The sequence below is a fragment of the Strix aluco genome, chromosome 8, assembly GCF_031877795.1.
Source record: "Strix aluco isolate bStrAlu1 chromosome 8, bStrAlu1.hap1, whole genome shotgun sequence".
NCBI classification, from domain to species: Eukaryota; Metazoa; Chordata; class Aves; order Strigiformes; family Strigidae; genus Strix; species Strix aluco.
This window is the reverse complement of record NC_133938.1, coordinates 32682537-32701478: the sequence shown is the minus strand read 5'-3', so window position 1 is coordinate 32701478 and position 18942 is coordinate 32682537. Positions and strand designations below refer to the sequence as shown.

At 54.9% G+C, this 18942-nt stretch overlaps 1 protein-coding gene across 1 annotated transcript; it reads right to left on the bottom strand.

The window, feature by feature from the left end:
* Positions 1 to 327: 327 nt before the first annotated feature.
* On the bottom strand, positions 328 to 18506 carry LAMC2 (laminin subunit gamma 2). The gene is made up of 23 exons (XM_074833094.1): positions 18425 to 18506; positions 13895 to 14083; positions 11359 to 11488; positions 10330 to 10428; positions 9991 to 10127; positions 9493 to 9615; positions 9171 to 9360; positions 8714 to 8826; positions 8205 to 8423; positions 7061 to 7240; positions 6318 to 6551; positions 5941 to 6077; positions 5480 to 5633; positions 5151 to 5356; positions 4787 to 4866; positions 4171 to 4308; positions 3260 to 3404; positions 2843 to 2992; positions 2201 to 2315; positions 1914 to 2113; positions 1194 to 1352; positions 1006 to 1105; positions 328 to 810 (listed from the first exon to the last, which is right to left on the bottom strand). Exons 1-23 carry the CDS (start codon positions 18504 to 18506, stop codon positions 560 to 562), a joined length of 3531 nt encoding a protein of 1176 aa, XP_074689195.1. The 3' UTR covers positions 328 to 559.
* Between the last annotated feature and the right edge of the window lie 436 nt (positions 18507 to 18942).

Genomic DNA, 18942 nt, shown 5'->3' with positions numbered 1-18942 from the left:
ATGAAGCATCACTGGCATCACAGATCAAACCTCATCAACCCCATCTGCCACTTCACACTGCTCACTCCCTGCCTCCTGCGATACCGAAGGTGAGGAAGACCCCACAGAGAACACAAGGAGTGGTGGTGGTGTCAGTGTTGGATGTAAGGACAGAGACTCTAGTCCTTCTGTGTGTGCCAGACCAGGAGAGGGGATCCACGGGGGATGGAGAACCTCTCAGCTGTGAACTTCAGGCTCTGAACAATGCAAACTCCCAAGGCTCTGAACAAAGCAACCCCATCTGCACCTCAGAAATGTTGTAGGAATGGGATGTCGTGCAGTCACAATAGCACCTTCACACAACCGGACGTCTCCTTCCTCCTGTGACCGAGGGACGGACTACTTTGAAAAACCAGGCCAGTGTGACGATGCGAACTTCAGTCGCCACACTTAACTTGAGGGTAAGGACGAGTTCACTGCAATCAAACACAGCTGGTCCTGCTGGGTTTGGGGAGGGCAGCTGGGCCAGGCTCTCCTGCCTTCACAGCCTGGCGGTCGCTGCAGCCTTTCCAGAGCTCCCTCACGGCAATTCAATGGCTTTTGTGTTGTAACAGCCTGGAGGAAGACTCTCCTGGATAGCCTCCAGGTTCTTAATATCCGCCAGGATCTCATCAATGCTGCTCTCCAGTGTCCGCACCTGGGCCTTCTGCAGCGCAGCTGTCTGCTCCAGCTCCAACATCTCATCCTTCAGCTGGTTGCTTCTGGTTTTGGCTTTGCTAAAATTCATCTCGAGCTGTTTCAGGCCGTCCTCATCCACAGCACCAGGTTGGTCTGTTGCACAGGATGAAAACAAGGAAGAGGGAACAATTCATGGAATCTGAGGACTAGATCTTTCTAGATAATTCATTTCCATCCTGCTGCCCAGCCTGTTTACAGGCGTTGTCTGAGGCAGCTTCCCACACAACTCCGAGTCCCTCTGCCCAGACCCCAGCAATCCACACTCTACAGCAGCGTCACAAAACCTACTCATCAGACGCAGCAGCTCTTCCAGGGCGCTTAATGTCTCCTGCACGACCACCCCTGCCCGGCCAGCCTTGGCGTGGACCCTCTGAGCTTCCTCAGCTGTCTGAAGAAGGGAAGGCAGCAGCTGTAAGGTGAAGTCTCACCCAAATGTCAACAGGGAAGGGGGCAAGGCAAGAGAGATGGCCACCCACCTCCTGTATCACTGCAGCATCTGCCTCAACCTCCTTGAGCTTCCTCTCAAATTCACCATCCACTTCCTTGGCTTCACGCTGCAGGGTGGCCACTGCCTTCTCTAGGGCGAGGACGCCATCAGCCGACTTGTTGGCTTCCACCTTCAGCTGTGTGATCTCCTAGAAAAGGCAAAGGGACTTCCAGAAAGGCAGAGCATGGCTGAAATCAGTCTGGGTGCACCAGGGCATGGAACTGGTGGAAACTGGTTCTTTCCACAGGGACCCAAAATTATTGTAGGTCTTTCCTGCATCCTTCGTGTGCTCCCACCAGTTGCTCCAGAGAGTTGTTTCTATGGTTACGGCTCAACCCCTCCCGCAGACATCAGCGAACCCCTTGGGAATTACAACACAGAGTCTGGGAGTTGAACCCACCAACGCCAATTCTGGGAGCTCACAGCCTGCCAGCAACTCAGACTGTAGAAATGAAAAATCCCCTTGGTCACCAAAAGGTGGCTACAGAGAGATGCCACAGAGATCCTCATGGGACAAACATGCCTGCAAAGATCCCCATGCACCCGCTCATCTACAGCCAACTCTATTATCTCTGACGGATCTGCTATAGACAAAAAGTCAGCCAAAAAGTCAATGCATCAGGTCCACCATGAAGACCCATTGGAGTTGCCAAAGGTTTTCCCTTCCAAACCCTTTTCTGCCAGCCACAGCACAAGGGCTTGCCCTCACCTGCTGGATCCCCATGGTGATCTCCTTTGCTTTCCCTGCCGCTCTGCTGGCCGCCTTGGATTCCGAAGCGGCGCTGCCCAGGATCGCTTCAGCTCTATCTGTCTTCTCCCTGGCACTTGCAACCATGCTGCTGATAATCGGTAGCCTCCTCATGGCATCTTCGGCTTCCCTTTTCTTGTCATCTGCTTGCAGGTTAAACTCTGAAACAAACACATGTGGAAATGAAGCTGCGCTACCTTTGCGAGATCCGACAAGGGAGGGGAAAGGAGGGGTTTCTAGGACATTACCCCGGAGGCTCTTCAGGATCTGTTCCACCTCGTAGAAGGTGGCGTTGCCAGCGCTCACGGCTTGCAGGCCTGTGCTCCTGGCAAGGTTGGCTCTGGACAGCAGCTGAGTCAGTGTCTGCAACGGGCCAAAGGGACACAACGGGCGGATGAAGGACACAGTACGGGGAGCATCAGACAGTCCCAGAGCCGCCTGCAAGGAGCCGCACTGGCAGAGAAGACCCATCAGCCCGTTCCCAAATGCCTGCTGTTGCCTCTGAATCAAGGCTACCACAACCTATCTGTCAGCAGAGGCTTGTGCTGGTGCTCCTCAACCAGCTCCAGCCATCCTGAGTCATCTTAGCTCTAATCCTTCCAGGAACAGGTCTTCAACCTGCTTCACATGGGGGACACGTGCAGACAAGACCCTGTACCAGCAGCTCCACGCACACGGTGAGGTCTCCCACCAGCTCCAGAAGACCAGCCCCAAGCAACTGTGTTTCTGAGGAAGGGTGCTACCATCCTGCAGCAGGCAGGCAGAGCTACACCCACGTCAGTGAACAGGCTAGGACAGCACGTAGTAGCGGTGGTGCCACAGGCATCCCACCAAGGCTCCAGCTCACAGTGAAGATGACTCAAGTCGCAGCCCCCCAGCCAATCTCTTACCGCTCTCTCGCCCTCTCCCCTTTGCAGCAGCTGCTTGATTTCTTCCTCCCAGCGCCCCGTGCGGCTCTGCAGCTGCCTGTACTGTGCCATGGAGGTGTCCACCAGGCTCAGGAGAGCACTGGCATCCTGCTTCAGCCGGGTTGCCTCCCCCTGAAACACAGAGAGTTGATGACTACCGGCGGGTCCCAGCATCTCCCCAGTGCTCGCTGGGAACCACAGCAAGCAGCAACAGATGCTTTTCTCTTGCTCCTTGTGCCACAGCTGGCTACAGGAGCAAAAGGGTGGGGAGATGCATATCCAGTGGCTCTCCAACGCGGATGGAGCCCTGGGAAGGGCTGAGCTGCTGGCAGGATAGCAGGAAAGGTGTAAGGGAGAGCAAAAGGGGATCTCCTGGTCCCACAGGCACAAAGCCCTCACCTCAAAGGACCCAATGTTGGTCTTCGTCAGGCGGGACAGGGAGCTGAGGAGCACCAGGCTGCCCTGATAAGCCTTGTCTGCCTCAGAGGCCATCCCGTCAGCCTCAGTCTTCAGGCCTCCAGCCAGCAACTTCAGCTCCTCATACCTGCACAGGTGTGAGGTTGAAGAACATGGTACAAGCCAAGCTGTCAACCCCCCACCACAGCATTAATGCTGGCTCCTACATTGACTTGTTCGCACTCTCCAAGGCCCCATGCAGATTCATAAGACAGAGAAAGCTAATTGCAAACATCCCCTGCATCTCAGCCCCTCTGCCAAGTGGGGCATCTGCCAGCTCCTCACTCGCACTACAGAAATCAAAGGTGTTTCGCACCAGCTGAAACCTCACAGGCTCCACGGTGGCTCTACTAATCCCTGTCCTACCACTGGATGCTTCCTCCAGCACACCTCTGTTCAGGTCCTTAACTCTGTTTGAAGCTGTTGGCTCGCACCCCACCAGTGGTGTGCAAAATCCCAGCACCGTGGTGAGCTCTAGAGAGGCACCAGCCCGACCAAGAGAGCCACCCAGACAACATGGAGCTAAATCTACCCTCGGGCTAAACCCAGCCCAGAATTGCATCCACACCTGGAAGTCATCCCCGGGAGCCTGTTCACACACACAACATTAAACCCCTTCCCCCAGCTGCAGGCAGGCCCCCGGGAGCGTCGTGGTCTGTGGAGTGGGAAGCAGATGCTCTGCAGAGCTGCGAACCCTCCATCTCCACCGCTCAGACATACCAGCACCCAAAGTCCAGGCAGGTGTCTGCGTGTTTCTCAGGTGGGAGGCAGAGAAGGGTGCACCGATGCTTGGGCAACCCCTCCTGCCCCCCACATCCCACCATGACACGCAGGCAAACGCAGCCTCCACTCACTTCCCAAGCAGCCCTCGCAGGGAGCCGGCGATGGCTGCCTCTCCGCCGGCGGCTGTGCGCGCCAGCTCCAGCGCCTGCTGCGCGTCCTCCTGTGCTGCCCTCGCGGCTTGCTCGATGGTGTTGGCGGCTTGCGAGTGGCTGGAAAGCACGGAGGGGAGGCTCATGAGAAAGGTTTCCCACCTGAGGTTTTCTCCACCAACATCCTTTACCGTTGCATTCAGCGATGCTGGATCACGCCCTCTCACGAAATGCAGCGTGTTTGAGAAGGGGGACCTGTATTTTTGCTTGTCCCTCCTGCATCTCCCAAGGGTAGAGAAACACCCAGGGGGGAGGCAGATGCTGCCTGTTCCAACTGAAAACCCATGGGCCAAACTCTGACCCCAAAGATGCTTCTGAAACACACCCAACATTACCCCCAAAGGCAACCAAAACCAGTTCTGTCAGGCAGCAAAGCCAGTCCAGCAGCTGCATCTTCCCCTGCTCCAGGGCTGGCACAGAGGTTGTGGCAGCTGTAGGCTGGTGGCTAGGCAAGGACCCCCAGAAAGTGCCTTCTGGGAACCCAGCAGGATCTCAGTCCCCCTCCCCTCTCTCTCAGCTGATGACAAGAGTGACTCACCTATTGGCCAGTCTCAGAGCCTCCTGGGCAAGCATCAAGAACTGATTTGAGCCCCCGGGAAGGTTTGAAACAGGAATGGTCTGAGGAGAGAGGAAGAGAGGTGTGAGTGCTCTTCCCTGCCCTCCATCCAATTCAGCAATAAAAGAGGTAACTTATTATTAAACTTATATTAAACATCCACAGCCCCCCAGAGACCCCTGCCAGCACCTCTCCAGGTCCCAGCCCTACAAAAAGGACCACCAGAATATCTTCCACACTCACAAAATGAATGCAATAGTTAGAATACATTAAGTTCTTGCTTTCTCCATGGATTTTTTTCATCCCTGGGCTACCCTAGGAGCACGTCACACAAGGATGCTCTTACCACCCGACGCAGAGCGGTTCCACTGCGGTCCAGGTCCAGCCTGGCTGTCTCCAGCAGCCGCCGGGTGTCCTGCACCTGCCTCTCGTACTGGTTCCCAAGAGACCTCAGCCTCTCCACTGTTGCCTTGATCTCATCCAAGCGGCTCTGGGAGCTGGACCCTTGCCCCTTCATCCTGGCCACACGGTTTTCCAGAGACCTGTCAGAGGCTGGTGAGAAGGAAAGAGGAAGGCTGAAGAGAAACTCATCACTGAGCAAAAAGGCACAGGCAGCAAAACCCTCCCCCGATACAGCACAGGTGGCCCCATCCAAGGGGATCAGGCGGGTGGTACCTTGCAGGCTCAAGGCTTCCCCAAGGATGGTCCGCAGCATCTCCTCAGCCAGCTGCATCCTCCTCTCCAGCTCCTGGTTCTCGGCCCCACCACCAGCTTGCACCTCTGAGAACAGCAGCTCCAGCTCCACCAGCTGCTGCAGGTACAGGTCCACCTACAACCACAGCAGACCAGGACATCAGCCAGTAGGATGCCAAACCCATGGTGGAAAGACCAGGGTGGGACCAGGTCCACAGTCCAGCCAGAGGATGGAGAGCAAAGCAAAGGCTCATTTTTGCATGGGGCACAGGCAGCCAGCATCTCTAGGTCATTGGTTTTTTATCAGTTGAATTGGCTACAAACCCAGAGTTCAGGCACAGCCTGCAAGATCACTTCTCACTCACAGCAGAAGATGCCTGAGGGTAAACGTACTGCTGCACCCCTTGCCTCTCAGTGGCCCCGGGGCTGGCACAGATGCTCACCTGGGCTTTCACCTGGCCGTAACAAGCCGGGCACTCACTCTCTTCGCAGCTGGGACCCTCAAAGCCGGGCTTGCAGATGCAGCTCCCATCACTCCCACACTTCAGGGGCTCGGCACCAGCCGAATCGCAGGTGCAGGCTGCAGGTCAGAGCAGCACAGGTTCAAAGGAGCCTGTCCCCACCTCAAGTCTCAGCACATCCTTCCATCCATCCTCTCCCCTGCTTTCCTCCCACCATTTAGCCCTGTGCTCCCATTCCTGCTCTCTGCTCCCGCTTTCCACCCTCAGCTTTTGCAGCATTCCCCTTCCCACCAAGCCACTCCACACTCCAGCATGGATTTTCTTACTCATCCCCAGCCCAGTCAGTGCCCATCTCTCACCTCTGCACTTGTCAGCAGGATTGGGGGCCAGGGGGTTCCCGAAGAAGCCGTCTTTGCAGCGGTCGCAGTAGAAGCCGGCGGTGTTGTAGATGCACTTGAGGCACTCGCCTGTCCGGCGGTCGCAGTTGCCCACGGCGTTGGGCTCCACGTTGCCATTGCACTGGCACGGCTGGCAGGGCCGGGAGGCCACTGGGTCTCCAAAATAGCCATCAGCACAGTACTCACAGTTGGCCCCTGGGAAAAGAGGTACAGGCAAAACTCACGCTCTTGCCCAAAAGGCAGAGGCTGCCTCACTCCCTCTGCCCCACAGAAATGGGGGCATTTGTCCCCATCGGGGCTGGCACAACAGCATCTGCACTCTCCTCACCACCACAGACAACACACGACGCTCTGGTCAGACTCTGGAAAGCTTGGTGCAACAACTGACCTCAGGTGAGTCGTTTCCTATTCATTTTTTTTCCTATTTTTCCACTTGCCTTCCTCCCCCCCATCCTTTTTCCATCCACATTATCTGTTTAGATAAGAACCTTTCCCAGGGCAGGGCAACATGTGTTTGCACAGCCCTTGGGGCTGAAACACCATTACAGGCAGGAGCAGCAACGCCATAGGCCAACTGGCATGAGAAGATGGGATGATCCAACTGCCTCCCATCATCCTGCCCTGCTGACACCTGCATCTTCCTGTACAGTGGGTTGAAAATGTGGGGAAAGGCAGAGCAGAAGAGACCTGGGCGAAGGCATTACCAGCAGCTCCAGCAGGGCAGTGGTCACAGACAACCTCCTCGCCACCTGGCACCACCGAGCAGCCTTGGCCATTGCCACAGGGGCACGTCCTGCAGCCGTGCGGCTGCCGGGGCTCTCGGTAGAAGCCAAAGGGGCAGCTGACACTGTTGCCCACGTTTTCGTCTCCCGAGTAGCATTCACCTGAAGGAGGAAGGAAAGGGCTTAGGGCAGTTTGCTCTCACCGCCGGTGGGACACCCTCCTCCACTCCACCCCCTCACCACGCCATGCTGGTGGTCATGCCACCCCCCACTGCATGAGTACCTGTGGTCCAGCACCCTCCACTGGAGCCCTTGCAATCCCCACGTCTGCCTATACACGCTTCATTTCTCTGCCCATCAACCCGTCACCATGCGGGAAGGACTGTGCCCTGCTCCTGCAATGGGAGACCAGTGGGACCCCAGGGAGGAGCCCATCCCACAGCATGGAGGCTGGCCATCATCACCCAGAGGTGACTGGATCTCATTTTTCAGAGCTCATATAGCTCCCGGGGAGCCTTTTGTGCCTCCTGTTCAATGCTCTGGTATTTGGAAATTCCAATTCAGATTTGGAAAATACTGACAGATTAACTTTGCATTACTTTGACTTTACATGGCAACACTGTGGGCTGTTTTATCAAGACAGGTAGTAAAACATGTTCACATTGCTGATATCTACTCACACCACATAGAATCATAGAATGGTTTGGGTTGGAGGGGACCTTTAAAGGCCATCTAGTCCACCCCCCCTGCAATGAGCAGTGACATCTTCAAATAAATCAGGTTGCTTAGAGCCCCATTCAACCTGATGGGTTACCACACTTTCCTTTAGAACAAAAAGTCAGAAGAAAAGTTTTTCTTGTTATCCAGACAGTAGGAGATGCTTTTTCTCTCTCCAGTGAGCATTATCTAAACCCAATTTGATCCAAATGCATCTTACCTCTATTTCTGACCACAGCACTTCTAGGCTCTGGGGAGTTTTGCCCGTGATGTTCCCCACACTCCAGTCCTCCAAGTCAATGATCTCTCCCCACTCAGTGCCCCCCACCCCCGCCCACAGCTCAACGCAGGCAGCCGCCCTGCGATCCCATCCGCCCTACAAGCACAGCACGGTGGTGGCTTCTCTTACCGGTGTCGGGATCACAAATTCCTCCCCCCTGGCAATTGCACAGCACACAGATGCTGAAGGGCCCCAGGCCAGGGGCATCTCTGCGGTAGCCATGGGCACAGCTCTCGCAGAACTGCCCCTGGTACCCCGGCGGGCACTCGCAGCGCTCCACCCAGGGAGCCGGGACTCCGGGGACGGGCTGTGCCGACACCAGGGTGACGTTGTCGATGTAACCGGTGCCTGGAGGGAGATACAGCCGGTCACCCGTGGGGGCCAGCAGCTCCACCTGCAAGTCCCCCAGGTTGTGTGTTTCATTACAACATCCACAGGCAGATGGACCAGAGCCAAGGTCCCCACTGTTGTCATCCTGCTCAATCTCTTCATAATTTAATTTTGTCTATCTTAGGGCACTTTTAAAAAATTTATTATTATTTTTTAATATGTTTTAGCAAAGGTATCTCCATCTGGAGACTTGGCATCCCCAGCAACAAGAAGCCAACCTCGTGCTTGCAAGCGCTCCCCCCACTTACTGTACTCCCCAAAGGTGGCTCGGATCCAGAGAGCTGTCAGGTTTCCCAGCAGCCTGCGATATTCAAAGTGATTCAGCCTCGGGCTCCACTTGCTGCTCGGCTGCTCATCCAACCTGCCAGTGGGAGGAGGGAGAAGCAGAACCGGTTTCAAGAAAATGAGATGGCTCATCAAGAAAATGCAGCAGTCCTCACCCATCTCCCTCCTGAGCTTAAGGCTTTGGGAATAACCTCCACCCATGCGACTGACCCTAGGCAAAGTACTCAGCCCAACCTCAAGCCAGATTTTCTACTGCCCCTCTCACAAAGTAACCTCCTCACCCAGGAGAGAAACACCTGAGATGCATCCAGCCCAAATCAGGCAACCATTTGTCACCTCCAAGGAATCACAGCTGAATCCAGGAGCTCCTTGAAGCCATGGCCTTTCTTGCACACCCTGCACTCCAGCATGCCTCTTTACCTGAACGTGTATGTCTGGCTGATGCCACAGGGCAGGACCTTCCCCTGGGGCAAGAAGGGGGCAGTGACTCTCAGGCCATCTCCTTCCAGGACCACATCGTGTGGAGATGGTTGGCGTCCTCCTCGGTCCAGGCGGTAATCGAAGGAGAGTGTCTGGCCGTAGCTCAGCTGCTGGTTCCCAAGGAATTTTGCTGGGAAGGGAAGGGAAGGAGAAAATTAAGAGGCTTAACATCTTGCCTTCCTCCCAAAAGCTTGGTTCACAGGATCAGACCAAGCAAAGGGGACACTGTCATCTCTCCCTCCCTCCCTGATCCCACACCTACCGGGTGCCACAAAGTAAATTGGCTCCGATCTCCTCGCTGCTATGAAGACATCCTGATGGCGTGGGGACCACTGGAGCTGGGCTGGGGAGCTGCTTTCGTGGACACCTCGCCAGCCTTCAGCACCTGGAGCACCAACAAAGAGCAGACAGGTGAGACAGGGAAGGTATTTCCAGGACTCCAGCTGTGTCTTATCAAAATCCTCCAACTTCCTACCCCTTGGCCTTTGAGGGGGCACCGTAGATATCCCTGTGCCAATACATCCATAAACAAACCAGGCTGGGCATAGAGGTCTCCTCCCAAGTGACAGGAAAGACATCATGAAGCAAGCCTATGCTCCTCCCAACCCTCACACCCTACTTCTGCCTACAGTCAAGCCATCCCACCCATCAAAGCACAGGGACTCCCAGCAGGGCTGCAAATCAGGTGGCTCCTCCAGCACATCAAGAAGGGATGGCAAACACCCCCAGGAGCTGTAGGGATGTGCTGCTCGGGCTTCACCTTGCTGGAAGGTGGAGGTGATGTTGTAGATGCTGTGGTTGTCCGCGCTAACACACGCAGCTGAGTGCCCGTAACAAAAGCAGGGGGAGCATCCTGCGGGGTTTCTGGCATCCAAGTTATAGAAGCTTTGTTTGCACCTGGAAAAACACAAGAAGGTGACAACATTGAAGTCCATTTTCTCCTCTTCCTGGCCAACACAACCAGCCCTGGCCATGCAACACAGCCATTGCCACAGTTCAAGATCATCGCCAGGCTGGGACGGCGAGATGGGCATGCACAACTGCCAGGGAGGTGGAGGACATGCCATGCAGTGGTCCGGCAAGTCCTCCTGACACCCACCTCTCGCACCGCTCTCCAGTAGTGCTCGCCTTGCAGACACAGCGGCCGGAGAGGCAGCCCCCTACGCTGCCAGCTGGGTCACACTCACACTGCAGGCTCCTGCAACAGGGACAGCGGGAACCTCTACCTGGATTTCTAGGTTAGCCTGGGAGCTCAGTGCCCCAGCTGTTATACAAGACAGCACAGAATCCCCCAACTACCAGTCCCGTCCTAGAAGGGGGAAAATAATCAGAGCAGCCATCTCTCTAAGTAATCCAGCTGCAGCAGTGTGGATGCCAGGCTGAGAGAGTGCCCAATGCTACTGCCCCAGGACACCCTGGTGCACCAGACCCACCTATAAGAGCAAAGCAAAGCTCTGCTGAGCTTAATAAACCCTAGCTAAGTTAAATAGACCCTGGCTGAGTTCCAAGAGGCAGCAACACCACTGGAAGGCTTGGGCAGGAGGCCAGGCATAGCAGCACGACTGCAGGAAGCCACCCCTTGCCCCCACCCTTTGCATGCCAGGGGCCCCAAAGTTGGAATGACAGGGTGAAGCAAGGAGGAAGAGGACACAGCACTGAGGAAGCCAAAGCAGAAATGCTTTGAAAGGTCTTTAAACAGGGCTTCATGCAAAGGAAGGGGTTGATTTTCACATGCATGTCTTTGCATGGGGGCAGTCTTCATGAGAGGCGCTGACCCCAGGCAGACTCACGCCTGGGCAGGTTTGATTTTACATCAGCTAGTCTGGCTGTTGCCTGTTTGGTGTTATCTGGATAATAAAGCAATCACTTCAGAGTGTGGTTAAGCTCAGATTTTGATGCTATTGCGTGACAGCAAGCTCTGCAGGCTGGAATGGAGGTCCAGCCCCGCTCGAGCCTGCTCTCTCCAAGCGAGGTGAGCTTAAGGCTATTGGTGTGCTGCCACGAAACAAACTGCCTCTGCCCTTGCACAGGGTGTTTTCAGCCAGCACAGGCTCTTTACAGCGGCTGGGAGAGCTCTGGAGGCTGGCCTCCAGCTGTTCCCATGACACTGATGGTCACCAGCACTTACTGCCCGCTCCTCTGGCACCCAGCCTCGGTGAGGGACTCAAAGCCCGGCTGGCACTGGTCACACTTCTTGCCCATCACACCGGGTTTGCAGCTGCACCAGCCATCGCTGTTGCACTGTGGGCTGAGGGCGCCTGCGGAAAGAGGGGAAGGAGAGGTTCAGACAGGCACCTCCCCACGCCCTCCCAGCAATGCTGCTGGTGGGACAGAGGAGCAAAGCACCACACTGTCATTTCAGCAGCAACCCAGCCCCAGTGACAGGTACCCCCCTAAGATCCCAGCACAGGACTGAGACACCAGGTCTGGCTGTTAAAGCTGCTCCAGCCCCCCCAGCTGACACAGGAGACTTGGAGGGGATAAATCCCAGCAGGCATTGACCAGGTGCCCAGGACAAGGATCCTCTTCCCTACCATGAACGTTATTGAGGACAGAAGACAGACTCCAGGGCATACAAACCAAGCAGAGAATTTTTTCTTTTTTGCCAGACCTTCTGCTAGTAGACATCTGTAGAACTTGATTTTGGTGCCTCTGCAAGGATCCTATGGGGCCAAGGGCCATGTCAGGATCTTTGGTTTCTGACCTACCTCTGTGCACATGCAGGCACCGAGGGGAGAGGCGGGGGGCAGGTAAGCGGATATTCACCCTCCCACCACCTTAAAGCCTATTGCTCTGTCCTCTTGCCCTCTGTTTTTCATGTTCAGATGGTGCTTCTAGTGATCTTGCTGTGTTGACAGGGACCAACAGGCATTTCAATATCTACAGCACCTCAGTGCAAGATGTACGAGCTATACCTACTTGCAGAGCAAGCCAAAACCTGATGAGGATGAAGGAGTCATCACATCTACTGTGTAACCACCACAAGACCCATGGAAAACACTCCAGAGCTGGAGAGGCTGAAGCCTCCTGTCCATCCCAAGCACCGCAGTACTTTGCATGGCCTCCTCTCCTGAAGCACACCACAAACTCAGGAATTACCCTTTCACTTTTACAATGCAATTAAATGCCTTTGCAGAGCCTGCCAAACATTGCGACATGCAGGAAGCATCAGCCTCACTCTCAAAGCTGGCAAAAGCCGCTGCTCCTGCACTGGGGTTTGGCTGCCATCCTGGAGATAAGGATGGCAGCTGGGAGGGGCAAGCAGGTCGCCACAGGGCAGCTCCTGGTGGGCTTCAGCAGGTTCATGGCCACCCGTCAAATTCAGGGTAGAGCGGAGCAGGGTCCCTCTTGGTGAGGCAGGGATTGGAGATGTTGAGAGGAAGGGATGCCATCCAGAGGGACCTTGACAGCCTGGAGGAGTGGGCCCATGAAGTTCAATAAAGCCAAGTGCAAGGTCCTGCACCTGGGTCAGGGCAATCCCCAATACCAGTACAGACTTGGGGATGGAGGGAGGGATGGATGGAGGGAGGGATGGATGGAGGGAGGGATGGAGTGCAGCTCTGCAGAGGAGGACTTGGGAGTATTGGTGGATGAAAAGTTGGACGTGAGATGGCAATATGCACTCGCAGCCCAGAAAGCCATCACCAGCAGTGTGGGCAGCAGGTCCAGGGTGGGGATGCTCTCCCTTTACTCTGCTCTCCTGAAACCCTGGAGCACTGTGTCCAGCTCTGGGGTCCCCAGCACCAGACACGGACCTGTTAGAGCAGATCTGGAGGAGGCCATGAAAATGGTCCAAGGGCTGGAACAGCTCTGGTGTGGAAAAGGGCTGAGAGAGCTGGGGTTGTGCAGCCTGGAGAGGAGAAGGCTCTGGGGAGACCTTATTGTGGCCTTTCAATATATAAAAGGGGCTTAGTATATAAAGGCAAGCTTTGCAAAGGCTTTTAATTGCATCATAAAAGTGAATGGATAATTCCTGAGTTCACAGCGTTGTGCCTCAGAAGGGGAGGTTGTGCCAAGACAGAGAAACTTTTTACCAGGGCCAGTAGTGACAGAACAAGGGGCAAAGGTTTTAAACTGAAAGAGAGGAGATTTAGATTGAACATAAGGAAGAAATGTTTTATGATGAGGGTGGTGAGACATTGGAACGGGTCATCCAGAGAAGTTGTGGATGCCCCATCATTGGAAGTGTTCAGGGACAGGCTGGACAGGGCTTTGAGCAACCTGGTCTAGTGGAAGGTTTCCCTGCCCGTGGTGGGGGGGATTGGAACTAGGTGATCTTTGAAAGTTCCTTCCAACCCAAACCATTCTGTGAGTCTGTGATTATTTTGGGAGGCAGGTGGGTCTTGAAGCTTGGATGCAGCCTGGAGCTGCTGAGGGGTTTGAAACTCCCAGCACCAAGCAGTGAAGCACCCAGGAGGAGGAGGAGCTCCTACAACCTAATGTGCAACAACACAGCCCTGGGCTCTGGCACCTCCCCAGATAATCCCCCCTGGCCCTGCTTGCTCCTCCTGCATTGTCCTGCTCCGGTGTGCAGGGACCCAGAGCCTGAGGTTCTGTTTTGCTAACGTGCTCAGCAGGGTGTAGGGACACACAGGGCAGCAGGTGGTTTAAGCCCCCCACATCCCTGACCCAACCCCGTCCCCTCCCAACAGGTGACCACGTACCCTGGGGGTGGCAGCGGCAGGGCAGGCAGCAGTCCCCCTCCCGCTGACGGAAGAAGCCCTCCTTGCAGCGCTCACAGTGGGCACCCTCCGTGTTGCCCAGGCAGCCGAGGCAGCGGTACCCGTTCCCCGTCTCCCTCAGGAGGTGCCAGTCGAAGATGCACTGCCTGGACATCCCGTTGCAGTCGCAGACTGAGGAGAGGAGAGACACGTCATCTCAAATGATGCTTAGAGATGAGGGCACTAGCTGTGGAGCTGTAAACCCACCCTGGTGGCCAAGGAACAAGCACGGGTGATGCAAACATCCCCTTCTTGCGCTGCTAAGAACAAGCCCTGTCCCCGTCTCTCTGTGTCCACCAGCCACCCCTGTACCACCAGTGCCCACACCATGCTCCACATCCCCACACTTCAGAGCAATGTCCACTTTCACTACCAATAGAGTTCAGGATGTACAAATCCCACCCCGAGCCAAGCAGCCCCTCTCCACAGTGCGGCATGGCCAGGGGTATTCTCCATCCTTTCAGAAGCCTTCCAACACAATGAGGTCTTTGAGTAAGCAAAGATGGTGGAAAACAAAACAAAACAAAACAACCCAAACCTTATCCTGAGAAAAGCATGGGGAATCTTACTGGTGACTTCAGGGAAAAGGGAAGGATCCCTGAGGTTATGTTTTGCTTCACCCAGCCTCTGACTAGGAGTGAAGCCAGGAGGAAAAGCTCAGCCAACTTCCACCAGGTCCCTCCATCCAGGTCTGCAGTGCAAGTGTCCTCCTGGCCAAGCGTAGAGGTGATCAGGAGTGGTTTGTGATCAGAGGAGCTTGGCAGAAGCATGCCAGCCAAGAGGTAGATTAAAAAAAGGTTTTGGCAGGATTACACAGGTCATCTCACCCCACCCTCCTCAGGAAGAAAAGCTGTAGCTGCCCACATTGCTGCATGACAGATGCCAGGAGGGACAGGCATGAGGTTTTGCATTCCACTATAGCCAGGACCCCTGGAGAACAGTGGCAGGTATCTCTCCAGACATGCCCCAACACTCTTCTTCATTGCCTTGCCCAGGTCTTCTCTTGAAGCCACCTCTCATCTACTTGCCAAGCCCTCAGTGACCAATACTAGAGCGTTTAAGCCTGAGGACCTTTATTTCAGGTGAGTTGCTCAGTGCCACTGAGGAGAGCAGACACAGTTGAGAGAATGGTTGGCAAAGACAGGCAGGACAAAAACACCCTGAGGGAAAAAGGAGGGTCTGCAGGGGTGCAGAGCCTGCTGATTAGCTGTTCCACGACACCCGATGATGCCACGGGATCCTCAACCTCCCTCCGAGAAACTCTGCTCACTGATGACCTCCTTGGGACACGAGAGGTGGCCCAGCTGCCCACCCCCAGCTCAGGTCCCCTCTGACAGCACAGGGACGTGGAGGAAATCCAAAAACAAGCAGAAACCTGCAGCATGGATGCAAACAGCGGGTCGTACTTGACACATGTGGAGGCTCCTCCTCCCCTGCATTCTTCTGGCACAGCTTAGCCCGAGGAGACAAGGTCCCTGTCCTCCACGTCTGCGATTGCCGGGACCAGGTGAAGCCTCCTGCGCTCGCCGCCCGAGCACGCAACACCCAGCGCTCACACCTGGGCCTGGGCACCACCCGCCACCCTCGCACACACCCGTTAACACCCGCATACCAGACGGAGGCACTCAGCAAGCGGCAGCCAAGACTGCCGCCGCCAAGGGGAAAGATGACCTCATGCGCCAGCAAACAGGGAGAGAGATTTTTTTCCAGCTCTGGCAAACGCGGTTCTTCCCTTGCAGCCTGGCTGCCGGGAGACCGAGAGCCAGCTGCAGGTCTTCTGCCACCCCAGCCTGCTGGGAGGGGACCTGCGCGTGCAGAAGTCCTGCCTCTGAGGGCATGAGAAAGCATCTAGAGTCTCAATGGACATCACCAGGGACCAAAGGGCAGAAACAAGACAAACAATCCACCAAGAGCAGCCGCACAGGACATTCTCAAAGTCTTTGCGCTCACCTTCACTGCTTGGGGTCAATCCCACTCCCCATCCCTCCTAAGCTAAAGAATATCTTAAGATGGAATATCACACTAAAGAATACCTCAAGTTGGAAGAGGCCCATAAGGATCATCAAGTTAAACTCCACCCACGCATCATCCTACATCTACGTAATTTGGAGGATTTATTGGGTTGCTAAATTACAGGCATGAGCACCATTCCCCCAGGGAACAAAAACCTTTTTTTTAGGTCTTGCTGCATGTTAAGAGCCAGGTCTCCAGTGCTGGCACGGAGTTAGGTCTCACTAATCCGAAGCCATTTAAGATGCTGTTCCATGTTATTGCCACCACCTCACTAGTGTAGCTGTTCCTGTTGCTGGTTGTCTTCTGGAAATCTGAGTGTTCAGGCAGGTTTAATCTTTACCAAAAGTGAGGCACCGGAGTTGCTAACGAGATGAAGCATGCAGGAGCTGCTGGAAGATGAGGACCAGCTGAGGACAGGATCATTTTTGTATCCAGGTGCCCTGAGATCAGCCAGTTCTCAGACAGCTGTGGAGAAGAACAGGCTCCACAGAGGAGAAGTTTACAGCTGTATTTCTTCAGCACTATGTTGGGATGAGGGAGGTCTGTGGCACACATCCAGCAGGACCTCATTCCCCCAGCTCCCGCCCAGGAGAATAAAGCATGAAAAATGTTTTCTTGCTGTGCTGAGACAAATTCCCACATCAGAAAGGCTTGGAGAAGGAGACGAGCAGCTTCAGACCTCTTAAACTGTCATCTTAAATTCATAAAACCGGAAAATGAGGTTGGTCCTGGGTCTGCGAGGAGCAGATCCTATAGCCCTGTATATACGGTCTGCAAAGACTGCTCCTTTCATCAAGAGACCAACGGAGCTTTGCAAGCAACGAAGCCTCCCCGACAACACAAGCCATTCCCCACTCAGTGCTTTTGGGACAGTGACCCAGAAGGCTGTCCCATCTGCTACCCCAAGTCCTGGATTTCCCCATTGCCCAACCCCGCAGCTTTCTTGCTGCAGGAAGACCTGTCCGTGTCTCCTGGGGCTCCATCAGCATCGGCAGGGAGAGACCACACACCGGGAGCCAAGAGCTGCCGTTTGGTGTCTTCTCCTTCCCAACACACCAAGTTAGACACCCCATTGGCACGGTGGAACTCTGATCTCCACACCCTGACTCTCCCCCGGACCCTGGGAGATCCCTTCAGCCATCATGTGCAGGCACACACCACCAAGGCTAACGCACGCTCGGGCAAGGCTCTGCGCAGCACCCTGACATCTGCCGCTCGACCAGATCATACGTGAACCCAATTTGACTCAAGCAGTTCATTCACAAGCAAAACAGGATTATGTGTGCTAATTACAAGTACACATCTAGCACCAGGACCGGAAGAGTAACAGCACGGGAGACTAATTTACACCACCAACCCAACTCAGAAAGTCTTCTGCAGCAGAAAAGCATGGCTGGTTAGACTCTTGCTTTTACATACGCGCAGAAATAAGTTCAAGAGTCCATGAAAAAGCAGCAGTTGCCTACAAGCTGCCAGGAAGGCGGGGGTGAAAGAATCTACATCAGGATTTTAAAACTTGCATGCAATTAAGGCTGCTGTAATAATTATCCAAGTAGCATGTAAAGCAAATCAGGTCTTTTTTTTTTTTTTTTAAAAAAAACCACCCACTTACTGAGCACTTTTCCCCTGATCATGTTGCACTGCACTTAAAGGAAAACTGATAAAAGACCAACTTCAAGCCCAGTGGGCATATTTCAGAGCACCAGTACTGCAGACAAAAAAACCTGAAATCACTCAGTATTTACAAAACACGTGTGAAAACCTGATTTTGACCAAACACACCCATCTCCACGCTATACACCAATATGACTGAAACCCTGATATTGAATTACCACTGGGCTGAATGCGCTTAAATATCCCTGCATTGCACTCACGGCTACGATTGCACATGCAAGAGGATCCTCTGTTTTTTTAAAGCTTGCCATCAGTCTATGTACCGCAGGAGACTCACCGCCTCCCACAGGGTGCAGCGGGACCATGGGCACCTCATAAGCCCCACGGACTCGCACAAAACACAGACACCACACACATTGCTACAGCAAACTGTATCCTGGATGCTTGCAGCTCTTCCTCAGGCTTGGGGAAGGGTTTGGGTTACAGCACCAGCAGGCAGATCAGCCACCCGCTCCCTGGGCGATGCTCGTGCCCGAATCCCACCCAAGCAGCAAGGCTTTGGACAGAAAGCAGTAAAGTAGCTGCACATAAATAAGTTATTTAAAGGGGATGCCAGTAAAAAAAAAAAGTCTAAATGATCATGAGATATTGAACCCCAGAGGAAATATAAGGAGAAGCACCTACAGATCCAATTTTAATCCCACAGGCGGGAGGGGAGCGTGCCCTGCGGCACCCAGCCAACTCCCAGTTACCAGCACCCTCCAGCACTGGGCAGGGCTGCGAGCAAAGCCGCCGGATCGCACGTTAGTGCGAGAGCAGGAGCAGCCGACCTTCCCCAGGCCTCACCTCCTCCTCCGTTGGTGCTCGAGGCTGCGGGCCGGAGAGACGCCACGAGGCAGCAGAAGGGCAGGAGCCAGCGCCCAGCCATTTCTTGTGCCAGGGAGCACAAGGCGCCTGTTCCAGCAGGCGACGACGGGGCTGGCGACCGGCTGCCTATTGCGTTTTTTTCGGGTGGTTTTTATCGGCTGCTCCACCTGAGTCACTCCCAACAGGAAGAGCACGTGTGCCGTGGGCTGACTCACCCTGAGCGAGGAGCGCCCAGCCCAGGGAGCGCAGACAGGCGCCCGCCCCATCGACGGGACACAGCACCCCAAGGACCTCCTGGCTGCACCCTCCTCGGGGTTCTAGCTCATGGGGAAGAATAAGAGGTAGCTGCAGCCCCTGCAGACACCCCTCCTGCCCATCCCACTCACCCAGCTCCATCCCACCCCGCTGTCGCTGCCTCCACGGGCAGGGCGCCGCTGCGGGCTGGGGAGAGTCGGGCTGCCCGGGCACGCAGGAGGCTTGCAGGGAGCTAAATGAAA